We start from the raw sequence: 20205 nt of genomic DNA, 5'->3' as shown, positions 1-20205 counted from the left end.
AAGTCATGTGAGCATCTTCTATGCTTTGGGGACTTGACTTACTGCATAACAACAAAGATTGCTCTCACTAGATAGAATTTTGGAAGCGCTTTTTGATTGTTATGCTTTGTGGCAAAGTTAATGTTCTTTGATAATATTTTTTGCTTCAAATGTTCTATTGGATTTTGTTTAAAGCATTTTTCTGATTTTTGGGCATGTTCAAAACTAATGGATTAATGAATATTTTATAGTAAAATGTGATAAAATTATTGATTGCTATTGTTCACAGAGAAAAATAGTAATAATACTATGTGCACTGTTTTAGCTTATGTAAATATCACCATCTCTCTGATTGATACTGTTGAGTGGTGAGAGAGAGAGAGAGAGAGAGAAAGAGAGAGAAAGAGAGAGAAAGAGAGAGAGATAGAGAGATATTTTGATTTATATGAAGGCCCTGTAATGATTTGTATATGAAGTAACCCTGGAAAGGCTTGAAATATTAAAGTATTGGTCCCCAGGTAGTAGATCTGATCATTGAGAAGTAATAGAATCATGAAAGCTCTGATTTAATTAGCAGACCAATATGTTGATGGACTCATAATTTGATGACAATTTTGGGAGGTAGTAGGAACTTTTGAAGTGAGGTTCTGTTAGAGAAAGTAGGTCACTAAAGTATAACCTTTGGGGGTTCTGTTCCGGACCCCTCTCTCTATGTCCTGTGCTTGCCTGTGGCTACTAGATGAGCATCCTTTTTAACACGTGATGAACATAAAGTATTCAAGTGAATGAGCCTACAGGGACTATTCTCACTCCAACCAGTATACCACCCGACAGAGAGCAGGTAGTGTATGCATTTCTGAGTCTGTGTCACCTTGCTTAATAGAATAGTTTCCAGATCCATCTATTTCCTGGAAAGTTCATAACTTTTCTAGATTTGTTTTTACTATTTTTAAGCATGTGTGTATGTGTGCATGTGTGTGCGTGTGTATGTGTATATGTGTGCACACACACACACACACACACACACACACACACACACACACACAGATGGACCGTGTTCATAGAGGCCAGAGGCAACAGATTCCTGTGTGGAACTGAAAGTGTAGGCAGTTGTGAGCAGAGGGTGCCCAGAGTCTGACGTTAGGTCCTGTCGCAGAATACTTTTTTAACTGTAAAATTCTTTGAATATATTATTTTACTCATTTACATTCCAGTCATTACCCCACACTCAGTCTCCCCGACCCACAGTCCCTCATCCCATCCACTTTGCCAGACATTTTGCCCTCGTAGTTATGTGTGCGAATGCCTGCGTGCATGTATGCAAGTGTCTTGGGACTTGGAGTTAGAAAAGAGTGTAGGCTGTTCTGGAGTAAAGCTATAGCCAGCGGAGTTTTCACATGTGTGTGCTCAGAAATGAACTGAGACCACCTGCCAGTCCCACAGTCCCTCCTCAGCAGCGAGCTCTCTCCATTCTTACAGGATTTAAGTCATGTGGGGGAGTCGCTATCAGAGCACATAATTCTGAGTCCTGTGGTAGTGAATGATACTGTGTTTAGTATACATTTGAGGTGACTGTGCATTCAAGCCCACTTGATGGGGACCCACTATCCAGTCTAACTCTAGTTCTAGGAGCTCTTATGCCTTCTCCTTGCTTAAGAGGTCACAAATGCTCCTGGAGCACTCATACACATGCAGGACATGCAACCATGTAATAGAAAAGCAATAAATCTGATAAATAAATAGTATGAACCACCCCTCCACTGAACTATATCTCATATTTCTTATTTACAAAATAGTTTTACTTATCTCCAGAACTAATAGCTTGCTACATGTGAGTAAAGTCAGAGGACAATTGGTAGGAGTTACTTTTTCCCTTTCAATCTTGTTAGTCTCAAGCATGGCACACAAGTTCAGGCTTTGTAGCAGCGTCCTTAACCACAAGAGCTACCTACTGTGCCCTCTGCTCTTTTACTGTTTTCTTTGACACTGGGTCTCACTAACCTGCCAAGACGGCCCTGATTTGCCTTCTGGCTTCCTCAGCCCTGAGCAGCTGACATTACAGGTCCTCTAGAAGAATATTATGTGCTCTCTCCAGAGCCATCTGTCCAGCTCCAATTCCATTTTTCTCTACAGGTGAGAAAATCCTGTTGTTTGTGTGTTCTGTGTTTTCAGGAACCCCTCACCAGCTGATGGACGTCCAGGATGCTCCTAATTCTTTGCTGTTGTGAATAGTGCAGCACTAAACATAGATGTGCAAATCTCCCGTGGTAGTTATAGTCCTTTGAGTGTATACATAGGAGGGATATGGGATCATCTGATAGTTCTAGCTTTGGTTTTTCAAGGAATTTTTATGCTGTGCCAACATGCATACCTACCAGCAGTAGATAGGGTTTGACTTTGAGTTAGTATCTTTGTTATTAGTTTTCTTTTTTCTTAAAAAAAGATTTATTTATTATATATAAGAATACTGTAGCTGTCTTCAGACATACCATAAGAAGGCATCAGATCTCATTACAGATGGTTTCGAGCTACCATGTGGTTGCTGGGATTTGAACTTAGGACCTCTGGGAGAGCAGTCAGTGCTCTTAACCGCTGAGCCATCTTCCAGCCCTGTTATCAGTTTTCTTGATAATAGCTATTCTGACAAAATGAGATGAAATCTCAGTAGTTTTAAAAATTACTTACCTATGTTTATAAGTATTTTGCTTACACATGTGTCTGTGTACCACTTATTTGTGTGTCTGGTGTCCATGGAGGCCTGAAGAGGACATCTACTCCCCAGGGGGAAGAGTTATAGATGGCTGTATGCTGCCATTGGGCGCTTAAATCTAACCTGGGTCCTCTGGGAGAGCAGTCAGTGCTCTTAACTGCTGAGACATCGCTCCAGCCCTTTGAAGTAGTTTTTTAAAAGTATTTTTTTAAAAAATATTTCTTAGATTCAAGGTTCTTAAAGCTTAGGATAACTCCTGAGACAACCAACTGAAGCCACGTCAGTGCCCCTTACCAGCACTCCTGAGGATTTATGGTGAGATCCATCTACAGGCATTGCTGGTAAAGGAACATTACTAGATCTTATTAAGGGAGGTAACCCAGACCCAGAAAACAAACATCTCAGGTTATCGCCCACCTGAGCTTCCTAGCTCCAAATCGTCATATACAAGTGTAATCTTCAGATGGAAACTGTTAAAGAAAACACAACCAGTCAAGTGTAGAGCCGCGCAGCCCAGTCCCCACGGATACATCTACAACACGATTCCTGCACCTAAGCCTCAGGGATCAGAAGAGGAGGTGGGGAGATTGTCAGGGCCATCGGAACAGGGCATTTGCTGTTAGAGTGTGTTGCTGAGGAATGTCAGAGGCTACACTTATGAAGTCCTGTTAACATGGCTGCCTAAACATGAGCTGAACAAGGCTGACGTCAAAAGCCATGGTGATGTGGATGGGAAAGGTCGGGGGGACACAGCCCTACATAGAACTGCAGGCAACTAAGAACGCTGAGAGGAGGAGAAAGTCTTCTCCAGAGAAGAGCATACTGATTCGTTATCCAGTACCAAATGGTCAGTCCTGCAATTACACACACACACACACACACACACACACACACACACACACACACACACACACCCCACTATGTAACAGGTAAGAAAAAAGGAGGCTGTGAATTTGAAAGAGCAATGAGGCACATGAGAAGGTCTAGGAAGAGGAAAAAGATGTAATTATAATCTCAGTGGTAGAGCGTTTACCTAGGAAGCACAAGGTCCTGGGTTCGGTCCCCAGCCCCGGGGGAAAAAAATAAAAGCAATAGTTAAAAATTAATTTTTAATTTTTCGACAGAGATCATTACAGAAAACCAATCAAAATGCAGAGTTGTGAAACCCAGTCCCAGCAGATACGTCCATAGCACAGCTCCTGTACCTTAAAGTAGTTTCTGTATGCCCTTCCCTGAAGGCTAAGGGGATAAACACTTTAAATATATTTAGCCAAGCACTATACATCTCTAACCATCAGGAGTTCACTATTAGCTGTGCTTAATGGTTTTAGTTATCTGAGACTGACTATAGTCCTAAAATATTAAATGGGGGATTCTAGAAATGAGTCCCTAAGTTTGAATAAAGTCATCTGAATAGAATGATAATTTCTCATATCCTGCTGCCCGGGACACACGAGGCACCCATGCTGTATACACTAAAGCCTGGGACACACAAGACACCCATGCTGTATACACTAATTGCCTGTTAATCATTAGTATCCCCAGGGACCAGGAAGGGCCATCCTAATGTTACAGACTCTTCTGTTCAGGTAACCCTTATTTCATTTAATAATTTCCCAAGCACAAGAATAGTGATACTGACAATTCACATAGCCCCCCTCACATGGTACAATCCTTTAAGTAAAAAATGAAGGCATAATACAAGATTTTGAAAGAAAAATGGCCATATTGATATTTTAGAAGATACCTATGATTATAATTGTTCTATCGTAGCTATTATTATTAACCTCTTGCTGTACCTACTTTATCATGAAATAACTCATATCATAGTTGTATATGTACAGAAAATATCATATGCATTTGCTCAGTGCTGTCTGTGCTTCCTGCTATCCCCTGGAAGCCTGGAGCAGTTCCCAGTGGATAAGAGAGTTTCTGTGTTCTAAGGATGTAACTTTGTCCTATCAAATTTATCCTGTTTTGTATTTGTATGCATTCTTTCACTGCGAGTGAGTGATCTCATCAGCTTTTAAATAAGTTTATGTTTTCTCACATTAAAAACAACTCTTCTTTGGCCTCTTCTCCATTTCAACTTTTTCTTTTTCTCTCCTTCTCTTCTCACCGTGGAAGGGTTTTCTGAAGTTTCTGTTTTCATTTGATACTTGATTAGGAAAAACATAAAACAAAACAAGGCAAAAAACCAGGCTTACCTCTCATACAACCTATTTCAGTCTGGGTTACAGCTACACTGTAGCCAAAGACATTTCCTTAGAGTCAGGAATGCAGGCCATGTGCAGTTGAAACAGAAACTCTCCTTGCTACATTCTTTCCATGACCTTGTGCTTTCCAGTTTCCCCGGCTTCCTTTGAGTTGGCTAGAGATGCTAGCCTTCCAGAAGACTGTTGGGCCCCCTCCCTTCCTATCAAACACGCTAAAGGTGAGTTTTAGACAGTGCCTGTAAATGATTCCCAAATGCAGCCCTGGCTTTGCCGTAGTGTCTGTCAGACAGGTAACTGCCTGTCACAAAACTGCTCATTTCTACGTATTCACTTAAGACCTGTTACCAGGCGCTGATCTGGGGCCAGGGACAACTTCTGTCTCTTTCATGGAATTTGTGTGAACAGTGAATTCTTTACTTTCCCTGCCAGCTGTGAACAGGTACGCAAACAAACAAGCAAGAAAGCCAGAGAGCAGCAGCAGCCTCAGCGGCCTCTGTCATTCCCATCCAGGCAGAGCTCCACCCAGTTCCTTTAGTTTAAATCCTTAGGCTTAATCTCAGTTCCTCCTTTTTTGTTTTTTTGTTTGTCTGCCTAATTTTTTATTGGATATTTTTATCTACCTTTCAAATGTTATTCCCTTTCCCGGTTTCCTGTCCATAAGACCCTTATCCCATCCCCCTCCCTTTTCTATGAGGGTGTTCTCCCTCCCCATCCACCCCCCTTCCTACCCCCCAACATTCCCCTACACTGGAGAGTCCAGCCTTGGCAGGACCAAGGGCTTCTCCTCCCATGGGTGCCCAACAAGGACATCCTCTGCTACATATGCAGCTGGAGCCATGGGTCAGTCCATGTATAGTCTTTGGATGGTGGTTTAGTTCCTGGGAGCTCTGGTTGGTTGGCATTGTTGTTCTTATGGGGTTGTAAGCCCCTCCAGCTCCTTCAATCCTTTCTCTAATTCCTCCAACAGGGACTCCCTTCTCATTTCAATGGTTTGCTGCTAGCATTCACCTCTGTATTTGACATGCTCTGGCTGTGTCTCTCAGGAGACAGCTATATCCAGTTCCTGTCAGCATACACTTCTTAGCTTCATCCATCTTATCTAGTTTTGGTGGGTGTATATATATATGGGCCACATGTGGGGCAGGCTCTGAATGGCTGTTCCTTCAGTCTCTGCTCTAAACTTTGTCTCCATATCCCCTCCTATGAATATGTTTGTTCCCCCTTTTAAGAAGGACTAAAGTATCCACACTTTGGTCTTCCTTCTTGAGCTTCATGTGGTTTGTGGATTGTATCTTGGATAATTCAAGCTTTTGGGCTAATATATGTTTATGAGTGCATACCATGTGTGTTTTTTGTGATTGGGTTACCTCACTCAGGATGATATATTCTAGTTCTGTCCATTTGCCTATGAATTTCACGATGCCATTGTTTTGGATACCTGAGTAGTACTCCTTTTATTAGGGGAGTCCAGTCAGTGCCGTGTAGCCCAGTGTGATGTGGCTGGGTGTTCCACCTACGGTGGATCTTTCCTATGTTGTATCTGGTACTCCCCTTTCACTGACTACCCACCCATCACTTGACTTTTGCGCTACATTTATTGGTTCTGACTGCATTCAGTCTTGTCATCTGACAGTTGCCATGTGACTGCGAGCAGGGTTTTCAAAAGAGTATTGTGGAGTTTTCCCATCTCAGTTTAAAAACAGTATTTATTTGCTTTGACTATGCGGTGCGCGTATATATGCACATGCATTTATGTGTGCGTACTCACCCAAGTTCATGCAAGTGGAGGCCAAAGGCCAGCATCGTGTACATCCTTCATTCTCTCCAGCATGTCTTTTGAGCCAGGGCCCTTATCGAACCTGAAGCTTGTGGATTTGATCTTGAGTCCCTGGGATCTTCCTATCTCTGCTTCTGCAGTGGTGAGGCCATGGGTGTATGCCGTCATAAGGGTGCCACATGGGTTCTAGGGATCGATTCTCAGGTGCCCATGTGTGCAGCAAGCACTTTCCCATCAAGCCATCCTTCTAGTCCCCTGTTTCGGTTTTATTGTCATCCAATGCTTATCTTTTGTCATAGCATTATTTTGAGGATAGAGATGTTTGTATATACAAAGTACTTAGGATGTGTGAGGCAATACATTCTCAGCACACAAAATCTAAGACTTTGTATAGTTGCACATTTGACCAAGTAAAATGTGTAAGGCAGAGTTTATAAGTAATGGGTTGAATTGGGCAATTGATATTCATTGAGACTTAATTATGCTATATAATTCACAGTAAAATCTTCAGCTAATGCACTACGTAACCTTATTATGTATTCTTTTTCTCCTTAATTAAAAGGCTAAGAAGCACCAGGCCTTCCTAGTGGAGACTTGCGAGAATAACGTGAAAGAACTGGAATCCATCTTGGGCAGCTTTAGCGTGTCAGCGCAGTGGACATCAGGTTAGTTGAAGGTATAAAATGACAGATGCATCTGCCAGTGCTCCAAAGTCACTCCAGTCTGGGAATTCTGCAGATGCCTCTGACAGTCCCTCATCTCAACAGGCTTTGATTTGATGACACGATAAGAGCGGTTCTCACAGCAGTCAGTTGGCCTGGCTGGCTGGGAAAGGGTGACGGAGTGTGGGCCTGCTGCTGTCCTCTCAGACTTGATTTACAAGTGTTGAAGTCTGTGTGGTTGGACAGACAAGGGCTTTCTTGCTGTGTTCTGAATCCAACTGAGAGAAGAGTCCTTACAGTATACCTGCGAGGGGAACAGATGTTTCCATCAAACTGAGCCAAATTCCGAGGCAACCTTCAGCAACTTAAAGGTCATGCATTCGAAAGGTTATGCAGGACACAGGCTGTAGGAGTGTGCGTTCTATACTGTTGCTTTCAAAGCCTGTTTTCTCATGCGCATATATGTGCTCCGAGATAATAGTGCTCAGCTAAATTATTTTCGATTGAATATTAATCCACTTTAACATAATGAAGAACTTACAATATTGGGTAGATGCTTTGGGAACTAGCTAATAAGCCATGTTTACAATATCTCCTTTCTTAATTTTTGCGGGTTTGCATCATGTGTGCTGATAGTAGCTTTGCTTTGAAGCTTTTGTTCTTCTACCTGTTTTCTTTTGTCTCGATTTTTGAGTTGTTTTTATGATGTGATTATAACCTTAAGGACATAAAAGTAAATCCCCTTATACATATTTTTCAAGGTACCGAAAGGGGTTTGGGAAGGGATTTTTTTTTTTTTTTTTTTTTTGGAGGAACGGGGTGGGTTTTAAGACAGGTTTTCTCCGTGTTGCCCTGGCCGTCATGGAACTCACTCTGTAGACCAGGCTGGCCTTAAACGCAGAGATCCACCTGCCTCTGCGGCCTGAACACTGGAACTGAAGCATGGGCACCCCCACCTGGCGAGAAGGAGTTCTTTAGTAGGATTTTAGGAAAGTTCGCTGTCCTGGAGCCAGCGGAAGGAGGGATCTGATAATCTTACAGCTGCTGAACTGTTAGACAGGGGGTCCGCCCTGTTGAGTTCTCAGTCTGCTTTTAGAGTTCCTGCCTTTAGCTGTGCTTTTATTAAGTTCATATATAACTTTTCATTCCTATTTTTTAAATAATGATTTAAAATAAAAATTATGGGGGCTGGAGAGATGGTTCAGAGACTAAGAGCCTTGGCTGCTCTTGCAGAAGACCTAGGATCAGTTCCCCAGAACCACATGGTGACTAATAACTACCCTTGACTCTGGTTCCACTCACATACATGCAGGAAGATACAATAAGTAAATCTTAGAAGAATTAAAGTGTGCGTGTGTGCGTGTGCGTGTGCGTGTGCGTGTGTGTGTGAGTGTGCGTGTGTGCGTGTGCGTGTGCGTGTGTGTGTGCGTGTGCGTGTGCGTGTGTGTGCACACACCACAACATGTCAGTAGTGGAAGTCAGAGGACAGCTTGTGTAATTCGAGTTCTGTTTTTGCCATGTGAATCCCAGGGATAGGATCAGGTGATCAACCTTGGTGGCCGGTGCTTTTCCTTCTCAGCCATCTTGTTGGCACCAGTATCTGTATTCTTTACATGTGTACACACTACATGTTATGGGAGATGCGTTGCCAGGGGAGAACCGTGTCCTTGGCTAAGGATTCTTGGGTTGGTATAAAGACATCGTCATTCAGAAGTTGGTGACAGTCATTTGCTCTTGGTCGTCCATGGTGGATCCGTTCCCCTTGTGCGCATGCTCTGCCTTGTGCTCTGTGAAGATGATTTCCATCATTTGGGCTCCTTTGCCTTCTGACTTCTCATTAGGTTTGGACAGTGGGTTCCAGTAGGAGATTTAAGAGGGTGGGAGAAGAACGTCAGGACATTTTTTTCCTCTCACGCTCCTTCTGGTCCAGCCATGAAGTAGCTTCTCCTTCCAGCAGCTGCACCTTGTACCAGGTGGATCCTGTTTCAGGTGGCTCTTGACAGGCTGAGGTGACAGTGTACCTTCCTCTTGACTCCTGAGGCTGGGGTGTAGAGTTGACTTCGCACTGTCTGTGTCGGTCTGTCGTGATGCAGTGTGACTCTGTACCTGCCTTCCTTCCTGTCAGTAGTGTCTTTAATCGATTCTCGTCTGATGAACTGTTGTGAAGGAGCGATTCCCCCAGGCTCACGTACCTACCGAGGACCTGCTTCATCCTGGGTTGTTACTACAGTAGCTTCTGTTTCTACTTATCCCAGCTCGCCTTGGATTGCTGTTGTTTATTTTCTTCAATTTGCTTTCATCCTTGATATATTTTTAGCTGCAATTTTATTAGATCATTACATAGCCTTCTTTGTTTTTTATTTAAATATTCAACATTAAAATTAAATAGTAGTTACTTATTAAGTATTGAGCTGTTGTCAGTAATTACTGTCAAATATTGGATAACTCTGTTGTTTAATTAAAGTGAAATGATTGAAAATTATTACCATGAATTAATCTCGGTCCAGCTCTGACAGTGTTGCTCAGTGCTTGGGTGCTGTGGTTGTGTGTATGAGGAAGCTTTCTGGAGTGAGCGTTAGTGGTGAGTTTGCCTTCAGTCAGCAGACGACCAAAGTTTGAGTCAGTCCTGGAATGCTCAGACTGTATGTACACAGAGGATCGCCTTTATTTTCTCTTCAGCGTGGCACCTACACCTCGTTTCCTGAGGTCTCTGGCACTGCTCTGCCTGGGCACTGTTCTCCGTGTTTCCATCCGTGCTCCCTTCTTTCTTGACTGTCAGGGTGATGAGTGAACATGGAAGCTCTAAACTCTCAATTAAAGATGAGTCGCTTTCAGGGCTCCCAACCTGTAGCATAACAACTCTGGTTAATAATAGTCCACTGCATATTATATTAGAAAGTTGTGAAGAGATTAGACCGTAATGTGTCCTTGCTGCCCTCCCATGCCCACAAAGTAGTCATTATATACAATGATGGATGTGTTAATTAACTCAATTGTGAGAATCACTTCACAGTGGGAATATACAACAAATCACTGGATTGCCTGAACTCACAGTCAATTATTCTTCAATGAGGCCGGAAGAGAACAGCAGCAAAACTTGTGAGAGCATGGATTCCAGAGCACAAGCAGTGACCGGCTTCTATCTTTCTCATCTGCTGACCTCACTGGCTGCTAATCCCCCTGCCTGGGTTCTGGTCCTCTGGCTTCCTGTGTGCTCTTGTCTTAGGTCTTTATGGTGGACATTTCCTGCAGATGGAGGGCTGTTATTATTATTGTTGTTGCTGTTGTCGTTGCTGTTTCAGTTGTGTTTATCTGCATCGCTCCTTCCTACTGTCCTAGAGCCCATCTGTGTCCAAGTGTCCCCGAAAGTTACCCGCTGCACATTCTCACGTGTCCTGCCTCATCGCTTTTCTCCTTCCCCTGGTGGACTTTGTTTTGTGTGCCAGAGCACTTACTATTGTCGCACATTGGTGACACACTCTTCAGTGCATTCCTTACCATATCTAAGTTGTCTACACTCACTGTTGTATACTATAGTATGTGGTATAGTCACTTGGAAGCTAATGACTATGACTAAAAACAAATGAATGAAAAGAATGCTGAAGTCTGTTTAATTTCTTAATTTTTGACAAGGTCTTGCTACATAGCCCTGGGTGGTCTCAAACTTGCTATGTAGACCAGGTTGGCTTCAAACTCCCAGGGATCTGCCTGCCTCTGCCTTCTGTGTGCTGGGTTTAAAGGTACACAACAGCACGGCTAGCTTTGTTTTACATTTTAATTTCTGTAGCTATCAGTGTAGCCATGAAGTATCCGGAATTAAAGTAGTCTCTGGGAGCTTGTGGTAGTCACCAGGAAGATTGAGTGGAGAAGACGTACAGTTCTTTATGTAGTGTAGAAATTTCTCCATGATTTCTTACTGTGTCAGACAAGACCTCCTCCCTGTCTGTAGTCAGGGACGTTTATCTTCACTTTGTTCCCTACCTGCCATGGATAGTGAAGCAGCACTGCTCAAATCCCCTCTGTTCTCCACTCGTGGGATGGGGGTTGGGGAAGGGTCAGTTTCTGCTTAAAGACCATGCAGTCTTCTGCCTCAAATATATTATTTCTTCTAATACAGTGTCTGCTGTACTCTAAAGCTGGTAGACACCAGACTGTGACTGTTAACAGAATTTTCCTTGTTGTTCAGTCTTGAATCTTCACCATGGTGGACTTTCCTTTAGCCTTTCCTTCCTGGAATTTGTAACACTGTAGAAATACTATTTCCCTTCTACTTGGACAGACTAAAGAACCCGTGGGGAATGGAGACATGCTCAGCAGTTCAGAGCTCTGGCTGCTCTTCTGGAGAACAAGGGTTTGATTCCTAACACCCATGTGGCAGTGTGTAGCTGTATAGTCTGGAGTTAGTATAGTCTGTATAGTCAGTGTATAGTCTGGAGCTGCAGTTCCAGTGGGTCTGATGCCCTCTTGTGGCCCCCACTGGCACTGCATTCATGAGATACGCACGCACGCACGCACGCACGCACGCACGCACGCACGCACGCACGCACGCACGCACGCACGCACGCACGCACGCACGCACGCACGCACGCACGCACGCACGCTCCTACACCCGAGCATAGAGCTAGAGAAATGGAATGAAAAGGTCGGTCCACCTCCTGTGTGTGTTACCTGTCTCATGCACTGCCCAGTTTATGAGTTGGAGGATCTAACTGAAGGTCGAGTGAGGAAGGTGGCTGTCTCCTGAGTGGATGCTTGTGCTACTGAGTTATATAAGATAGCAAGTTGAGCAAGTCAACAAACAGAGTTCTTCCCTAGCCTCTGCTTTGCTTCTGTTTCTGCCTCCAAGCTCTCTGACTTCCTTCAGTAATGGAGCGTGATCTGGAAGTTGTAAGCTGAAATAATACTTTCCCTCAGATTGCTTTTGGTTATAGTGTTTACACAGCAACAGAGGAACAAACGAGGCCAGTGCTGCTTTTGGACTCAGTCCTCCATCTTTTCTTACTCTGTTCCCATTTATAATATGTTACAATTTCCTTCCCCCATCACTAACTCTTGTTTGTTTGTTTGTTTGTTTGCATTTTGAGCCTCAGTTTCACTGTTCAGTGCTGGCTGGCCTGACACTATGTAGATCAAATTAGACTTCCATTCAGAGATGTGCTTGCCTCTCCCAAATGATGGCGTTATAGCATGTGCTACCAAGCCTGGCCACACTATCATTATTAGGTTTTCTGTGGTGTTCTACTATTTCTCCTTTGATAATAAATACCAGTTTCCCCAGTACAGAAAGACTGTTTGTTCCTGTTTCCCTGCCGTGTGGCCCTGTGTGGAGACGAGGCAGCCGTCAGATCAGCGGTGTTAACTGCACCATTGCTGTAGTTCATTCTTGTAGCCATTCTTCCTTGAGAATTAAGAATTAAAGCAGCCGAGCCCATAGTCTGGGAAGGGAAACAGATCTTCACTCTTGTATCATGCAAAGCAATAGTGAGGTGAGCTGTGATTTCAACATTTGACGTCAGGAGCCATGGACAGTGAGAGGAGCAGCACCCCGTATGATGGCTGGTTCAGAGTGTATTGCTTCCTGGAGGGTCTTAACCTCATGCCGAAAATGCTGCCATCGGTCTGACACCGTGAGTTTTCAGACTGCCACTTGACTAATTTTTTTGTGTGTTTGCCAGATACTCCAGAGTGATGGCCACAGTATGAACAGTGACTTCTAGGCCAACCAACCATGTTATTTTTCATTTCTTACATTTTAAAATGAGTTCTCTGGTTTTGAAGTAATGGTGCTTGGGACACATGATAGGGGATAAGGTGTTTTGTAAATTTTCAGAGTGATTTCATCAGAAATATGGTCAGGGAAGGAAAGTTATACACACATACCTTGTAAGAACCAAACACTGTCCGTTTCATGGTGGAAACGCCTCAGCATAATTGTGTTGCTGCTTGGTAGTTGGCTGACTTACCCGATGCGTGATGGACCCTCTGTCTGTCTTTGCTGCTGACAACTTGGCACTCAGTAGGGGCTGTAATTCAGTGAGCCTAGGGGAATCCAATTACACGTTGTTGAGGTAGAGGAATACCTCCATTTCTGCTGACATGACTCCTTTGTTCAACTGAGCATGGGCACAGGTATTGGGGAAAGATGTCTTATATCAGTAGAGTGCTTTATTTTGTCTTTGTGATTGTTAAGGTTGTTTGCTCCTGAGGGTGAGCTGGGTTCGTGGCCTCTTTGGAGAAGGCCTCCACATACTCTTCCTTTACAGCTCTGTTACCAGCTTTTTACTTAGGCTCTTTGAGGTCTGACTGTCCAGCCAAGCACTTAGACACTGCTCATAAATGGGCACATATTTATATCTATGGCCCTTTTGCTGCAAGGATGACCATAGTGAAGCCTTCACTAGATGATCTGTCCAGACTGACTTCTTTCTTGTCTTTGAGAGCCGTTCTCAAGTGGGAATATAGCACCCTTGTGGCTGTCTAGTTTTGAGTGGTGTCATCGTAACATCAAAACACTTTGAGGTTCATTTTACCCCCGTTAGTCATCTGGTTAAGGGGAACATTCCAAGCATCCCAAGTATGGTTTAGGAGAGTAGACCTAGTAATAATAATAATAATAATAATAATAATAATAATAATAATAATAATAATAATAATAACAACAACAACAACAACAACAACAATAATAGTAGATCTATAGGGTCTGTATAACTTGTGCTTTCAGGATGAGACCAAGACCACTCTTGGGTGGTTTCTTTTTTTTTTTTCCTTTTTTTCGGAGCTGGGGATTGAACCCAGGGCCTTTCGGTTGCTAGGCAAGTGCTCTACCACTGAGCTAAATCCCCAACCCCGAGGCCAAGACCACTCTTGTGTGTACCACTTTACTTGATGACTGAGTGAAATTTATAGGTTGCGAATCAGTCACCATCTGTTTTGCGATGGTCCACACCAGGTCACATGGCACATTGCTGGCCATGTCTTTATTAGCTGACGACCAGTAGCAAGTCCAAAATCACCTCTGAAGAGGAGAATAGCTATCTTTAGAGAATGAACTACTTTGCTCCAAAATCCTAAAAGTTTCTTCTCTGCTTACCATACTAATCAGCATTATTGATTAGAAGACACTAAGAACATACATAAGGTACCTTCATGAATGGAGAGTCGGTTGGTGTTTTTATAGACTAGGTTATGATGTAGAGCTAGCAGTGATGCATTTCTAAAGCAGAGAAATGAAGATCTGTCACTGTCCTGCCAGATGAGGGACAGTATTTCAGTAGAGAGACACAGTGAGTTACTTAATTCCAGCTGCTGGGAAATGCTCGCTCTAGCACTAACAACAAAACCGTTCCTAATGGCAGCTGTAAAAGTGGTTGCACTCACTCGGTACAGTAATGTCTCCTCAGATCTGCTCCCTGCCGCACCCAGTTGGTGCCAGTTGGTGGTGATGTGGTAGAAACCACTACTTATTTTCCAGGTTTCTGGAGGCACCAATTTCGACATGCTTACTCCCCAAAACATGGTGTCATTTTTCGTTTATATTTTAGTAGATAAAAGTTGTAGTGACTCCCACCTGCCTTCTTCTACACTTGGTTGTCATTGGTAATGTCACCATCCACAGTCCAGACTGTACATGGCCCCTGATGTTGCATTTGTCTTCTCTAGCTTTGTGTTCCAAATGAAGGAAGTAACTGTGAAGTGGGGTCAGGAACCTGTAGATCCTAGAGAGACCATTGTCAAAGTCAACTTCATTTGACCTCTGTAAGCTCTGTTGATTCACAAAATAATGTCAGCTCCAATCTGGTGTCCAGTTTTCCCAGATATTGAAGTGTCCAAACGTTGCTCCAACTGGTGCTTCACCCCGCTGCTCCCCAGCCCTGCCAAGTGCACCCCAGTGAGCAGCACATCCCCATGTAGCTACCTGTAACTTTGGGAGGTCTTCTTTTCACACCATAAAACAAGACATGAAAGTCTGAGTGCAGAGACATGCAGTGGGAGAGAGAGAAACCAGCTTATTTTGAATTGAAATGAAAGTGTAGCCTGAGGTAGCCATTTATTCCTTTATTCACGTATTCTTTTACAGTGTATGTCTGTTGTTTGTTACTGTAAAAGCCGGTATTAAGTTACTCACAGTGATCTTAAGCTTATTTTCCTTATTTACAACACTGGTCATGAATATCAAGTCTGGATGGACAAATAACTTATTGGTAAGAAGTTTTCTCTGTTCATATGTATGTTATAATTTATTCAGTAATTTTGCTTGTTGCGGCTATTTTTTCTGAAAAAAGCCAATTATCAACCACTGTTCTGAATAGTTTCTTCATTGTTCCTGGTGGGATTTTTAAGCCTCTGATTGGGTGGTTCTCATTGCACATTAAGTTTCTGTTCATGGTGAGTGATTATTTGGTGAGATCAGCTTCCCTTGCTTCCCTGACCCCTCCCTCCTCTCGCCCACCTTCCCTCGCTGTCCTCCTCCTTTCTTATAAGGTTTTGTCGTGTTAAGGATAGTCATTCACTTTACAATAGGTGTTGGTAGGACAATAAAGTACAATTTACACTTCAAGGAAACTTTATTGTGTGAGCATTTTTAGGCAAAATTTAATTATATCTAATATAGAAATGTGTGCATCAGTCAGTAAGGAGAGTATATAATGACCCATAAATGTTCATATTCTGATGACTTTATTCCTCTGAATTTCTGAGAGTAAGTGTTCTCCCTAAAATATAGCAGGTTTTCTGGTTGTTTTTGAATTTTGTGCAATAGCAAAATTATGCCTATTTTAATTTTGTGTAAGAGATCAGTAAGGCTGTCAATCAGGGCCGCCACAGGAGACATCTGTGTTTGGTCCATGCTGCTGCAGTAGGCCATGCAGATGTTTGTGATGGGCTGCTAATGGAAACCATGTTGATGTGTTTGGTCCATGCTGCTGCTGGAGGCTGATGACCAGGGTCTTGCTGCTGCTGGTGGCTGTGTTGATGTTCATGGTCTGCATCACTGCCAGAGGCCATGCTAATGTCTGTGGTCCATGCTGCCCCTGGCTGCTACTGGCAGGGTGGCACCTTTCGCAGTGGTATCAATGGCTGCAGACTCGTAACTGAGAAGGAGAGACACTGAAGGCCGCTGCGCCAACCCTCCTAGACATGAAGCTATTGAAGAGAGGCATTGAAAGCTGTGGTAACGATACAGAAACGTAGCTCTTCATGTGAAGATGGCTTCTGGGAGGGGGAGGGGAAGGACTCAGTTTTCTGTAAGGGGCTGGGAGTCTGCCAGGCTTCAGTGCGTGGATGGGAAGCACAAAGCAGACTCGGTGTACTTTTCTTCTTCCTGGTGGGGAGGGCCCGAGAGTGGGAGGGTGGATGCACGTGTGATCAGGGTATGTTTTACGAGACTCCCTAATAACTAATGAAAGAAAATGCTGTGTTGGAGAAAAGGTGTAGTGAATCATCTTTCCAACTCAGAGCGAGTCCTAGCCGTGTCATCTGCTCTGGTCTTGTGTCTCAGGCCGTGTATTTTTTCTGTTTAGAGTAAGTATTATTTCACATTGCTTTTTAAGTTGAATATCTTAGCTTTACTTAAGAAAATCTAACTTGTATTTATACTGAAGACAGTATTTAAGCTAAATGTCTTAACTTTATTACATCTTCTCCAAATTAAAGCACTAAATAGCCATATTCCGAGGTGAATGAAGTTGGTGTATCGCTGACTGAGAACTTGCTCCCCATCCTCTCTTTACTCTGCCTTCTTTCCTGTCCCCCGAGTTCCAGCACGTGACTACTTGAGAAATGGATGAGTGATGTCAGTCATTGTGTAGCCACTCCCTCTTCCTCTGCTTGCACCGACCTTTCTCACTTCCGGACGTCTAATGCCCAGTGTTAATACACGGTGGAATTCAGTTAGCTATGTGGGCGAGTGGACCATAAGACACGCTTTTCGAACTCTTGTTTTATTTAGTTTTAGTCTTTAAAGACAAAGTCTCACTATTTAGTACACTGGGCTGGCCTCCAACTCACAGAAATCTGTCTGCCTATCTCCTTAGTGCTGGGATTAAAGACATGTTACCATGCCTACCTCACAAATGCTTCTTTAACACTTTTCTTTATTGAAAATGTTTCTAATATAGTGAAATAGTTGGATTATAAAATATAATGGAGAGAAAAATACTTTTGCCTAAATATTTCTAGACTAAATTTGATACATTTTTAATATTTATAGAATGGTAAGTGTCAGCTTACTGTAGTATTACCCTTTATTCTTTTGACATAATATTTGGAGTTACACTTGACCATGTAGTCTTGATTGCCCCATTAATTTGACTTATGTTCCAACTGCAGTACAGTAGTTTGAGGATATAATATGGAAAGATTAATATTTTTGTAATACATATAAGCTATGAGGATTTTATTCAAACCATGGTGTGAGCTATGTGTTTAGTAGCATTTTTATTATTTATTTAAAATTACAATTTGAAAATTGTAGGTATTAAAGAGTATTTCCAAGCATAGTAGGAAATGATATATTCTTGATTCAGAAGTTATTGCTTAAGCAAAATATTGTAAATGTAAAATTATTGTAAAATGTCTTATTGTAAAATGTCTGACTGACCATAAACAGACAGGAAATATGTGTAATTCCTCTAAACAGTGCAGGCAGAGATGCTTTAATTGTTGGGTGATAGGTACATACTCCTCTGCTGGTGCTTAGGCGGTATGAGGGTAAAGATGCATGGGGATTCACGATATTATGACTTCCAGTTTGGTCATTTATTTAGAAACAGCCCTGTGCCTAGAGAATATATTTCTGTTCAGTGTTTCACATCTTCTTGGCTCTCTTACTAATTGTAATGTCTCTGTTACTGTTTGCTTAGCTTTTGAGCCTATGTGACTGTAAGGGTGTGTTTTCATCCTATACTTTTCTCCAGGCGTCCACAAGGACAAAGATAAGCCCCCCAGCTTCTCTGTTGTCCTTGAGACTTTGAGGCGGACCTTGACAGATTACCAGAACAAGCTGGAAGATGCGTCTAATGAGGTAACACGTGGACTGTTTGGCTCCACACACGGCCTTCAGGCAGTACCAGTGTGCAGCCCTTGCTCGTTACAGAGGTCAAAAAGATTGGGGATGTTGAATTGACAGCTTCACAGATACAGAAATAATAAACCCTCGCCACTGTTCTTTCTTCAAGTGTGGCCTCAAGTAGTGTCTCGCTCCCATTTTGTAATTCTGCAGACACACAATGAAAGGATGCTGTCACTTGGCTTGAGTAACTTACCTGTGCAGGGGATTTAAGTGAAATGTTCTCCACTTAAATGTCAGCATGTTTATGATCTGCGGGTAGCTTGTAGACTTTAGGTTTCATTAAGAGTTTAGCGGTTTCTAAACCACAGAAATCTTAATAAAAAACGGAAATTTTCCTGCTCTAAAGGGAGCTAAGTGTTGTTACAAGTTTTTGAAAACAAATAATCTGTTTGATGTAGACTGAAAGCTGTTAATTTGCAGATTAAAAAGGCTCAGGCCTCTGTTTGTCATCTCATTTGTATTGTTTAATATGTGAGTTAATAATTTTCTTGGGTATTAAAATATTTTATGAATTCATGCTTTAAAAATTGAAGAGTTTGTCTAGATATTTCTTGTCAAATTAGCATATGTAGTAACTGCATTAGTTAGCAAAACAACAGATCTTTGTGTAGCCTCAGACAAGCCACATAGCTTGGAGTTAATCTCTTTGTTTTATGTAACTCGAACCCTGCAAATTCACTTTGTGTACTGGACTGGTAGGGGCTTATTTTATTTTAGTATGCAGGGTGGACCAAGAAGGATTGATCTGTTTTACAAACACCTTCTCTAATTGTTCACAAGAAAAAAGTGACCATTAAAATAATTAAATTCTTTGAAGAAGAGACATTGCTAAGTCTTTCCTAGAGAGACAAGACAACCTGGATCGTCAGTCGTTTTGAAGTTCTGAGGCCTGGGCCTGGAAGCCTCGGAGTAACTAGGAACATTACCCACGGCGAGCTGGTATTTGGGAGGATGAATGTCACATGATCCTCAGCGCAGTTGAAAAGCCGACTCAGCAGGCTTTGGCTTAGTAATGTGCTTTGTTGTGAACCAGTGCCAGAGACAGCAGTGGGGAGACCAAGGGGTGGCCGCAAAGAAAGCAAAAGAGCAACCTGACAGAAAGAAGAATGAACTGTCAAAGAAAATAAATCACAGGCGGAGCAGGACCACCTGATGGCCTGCCACAGCCTTCCCAGTAGGACTGCCTGGGACTGACCCCGAAGCTGTCATGCGGAGTGAGGGACCAGTGGATACCCTCTTGATGTGAAGCAACAGTCTCCTGCACTGTTCTCCCTTCTTCCCTCAGAGATGCCACTGCTTCTGGCATTCGGTCCAGTAGGATTTTAAGAATAAAGCTATGTTTACAGTAGGAACGAAATTCTCTTATCTAGGTAGCGGGCACAATAAGAACATCTCTGGCGTTTTAAGGCTGAATGCACTCTTTGCAGCAGGTGAGCATGTGACAGAAACTGCATAGCCTTTACCCAGAAGTGTTGCTCCTAAGACTCAGTCACTGTTGAAATATTTATGCCTAAGGAATTGCATAGCGAGCATTTGAGTGTTAGCTTTTGGGTCACTCTTTCATGAGGAAATGTCAAAAAGCTATTTTTCTTTCATCAGCTAAACAACATAAATGAGGCCAAGGAAAAGACATCCAATGAACTGGATTCTACCAAACAAATGATTGAGTCTCACATTAAAAATACAAAGGTATTGCAATTCAAGATAACCTTTTCCTTGTATTAGAGACAGATATATTATGAAGGGATTATTTTAGAGATACCTGAAAATAAAGCTTCCATTTTCTAAGTATT

General features: G+C 42.6%; 1 protein-coding gene across 1 annotated transcript in view; it reads left to right on the top strand.

Moving 5' to 3' along the window:
* Ccdc171 (coiled-coil domain containing 171) overlaps positions 1 to 20205 on the top strand; it is a 197631-nt gene that overhangs the window by 91680 nt on the left and 85746 nt on the right. The window contains exons 10-12 of the mRNA XM_032902286.1: positions 7245 to 7347; positions 18258 to 18364; positions 20012 to 20101. Coding sequence (XP_032758177.1) covers positions 7245 to 7347; positions 18258 to 18364; positions 20012 to 20101 — 300 coding nt within the window. The remainder of the gene's footprint in view (positions 1 to 7244; positions 7348 to 18257; positions 18365 to 20011; positions 20102 to 20205) is intronic.

The sequence above is a fragment of the Rattus rattus genome, chromosome 1 (assembly GCF_011064425.1).
Source record: "Rattus rattus isolate New Zealand chromosome 1, Rrattus_CSIRO_v1, whole genome shotgun sequence".
Taxonomy (NCBI): domain Eukaryota; kingdom Metazoa; phylum Chordata; class Mammalia; order Rodentia; family Muridae; genus Rattus; species Rattus rattus.
Note: the sequence above shows the minus strand (reverse complement) of the source record. Positions and strands in the feature narration are given on the sequence as shown.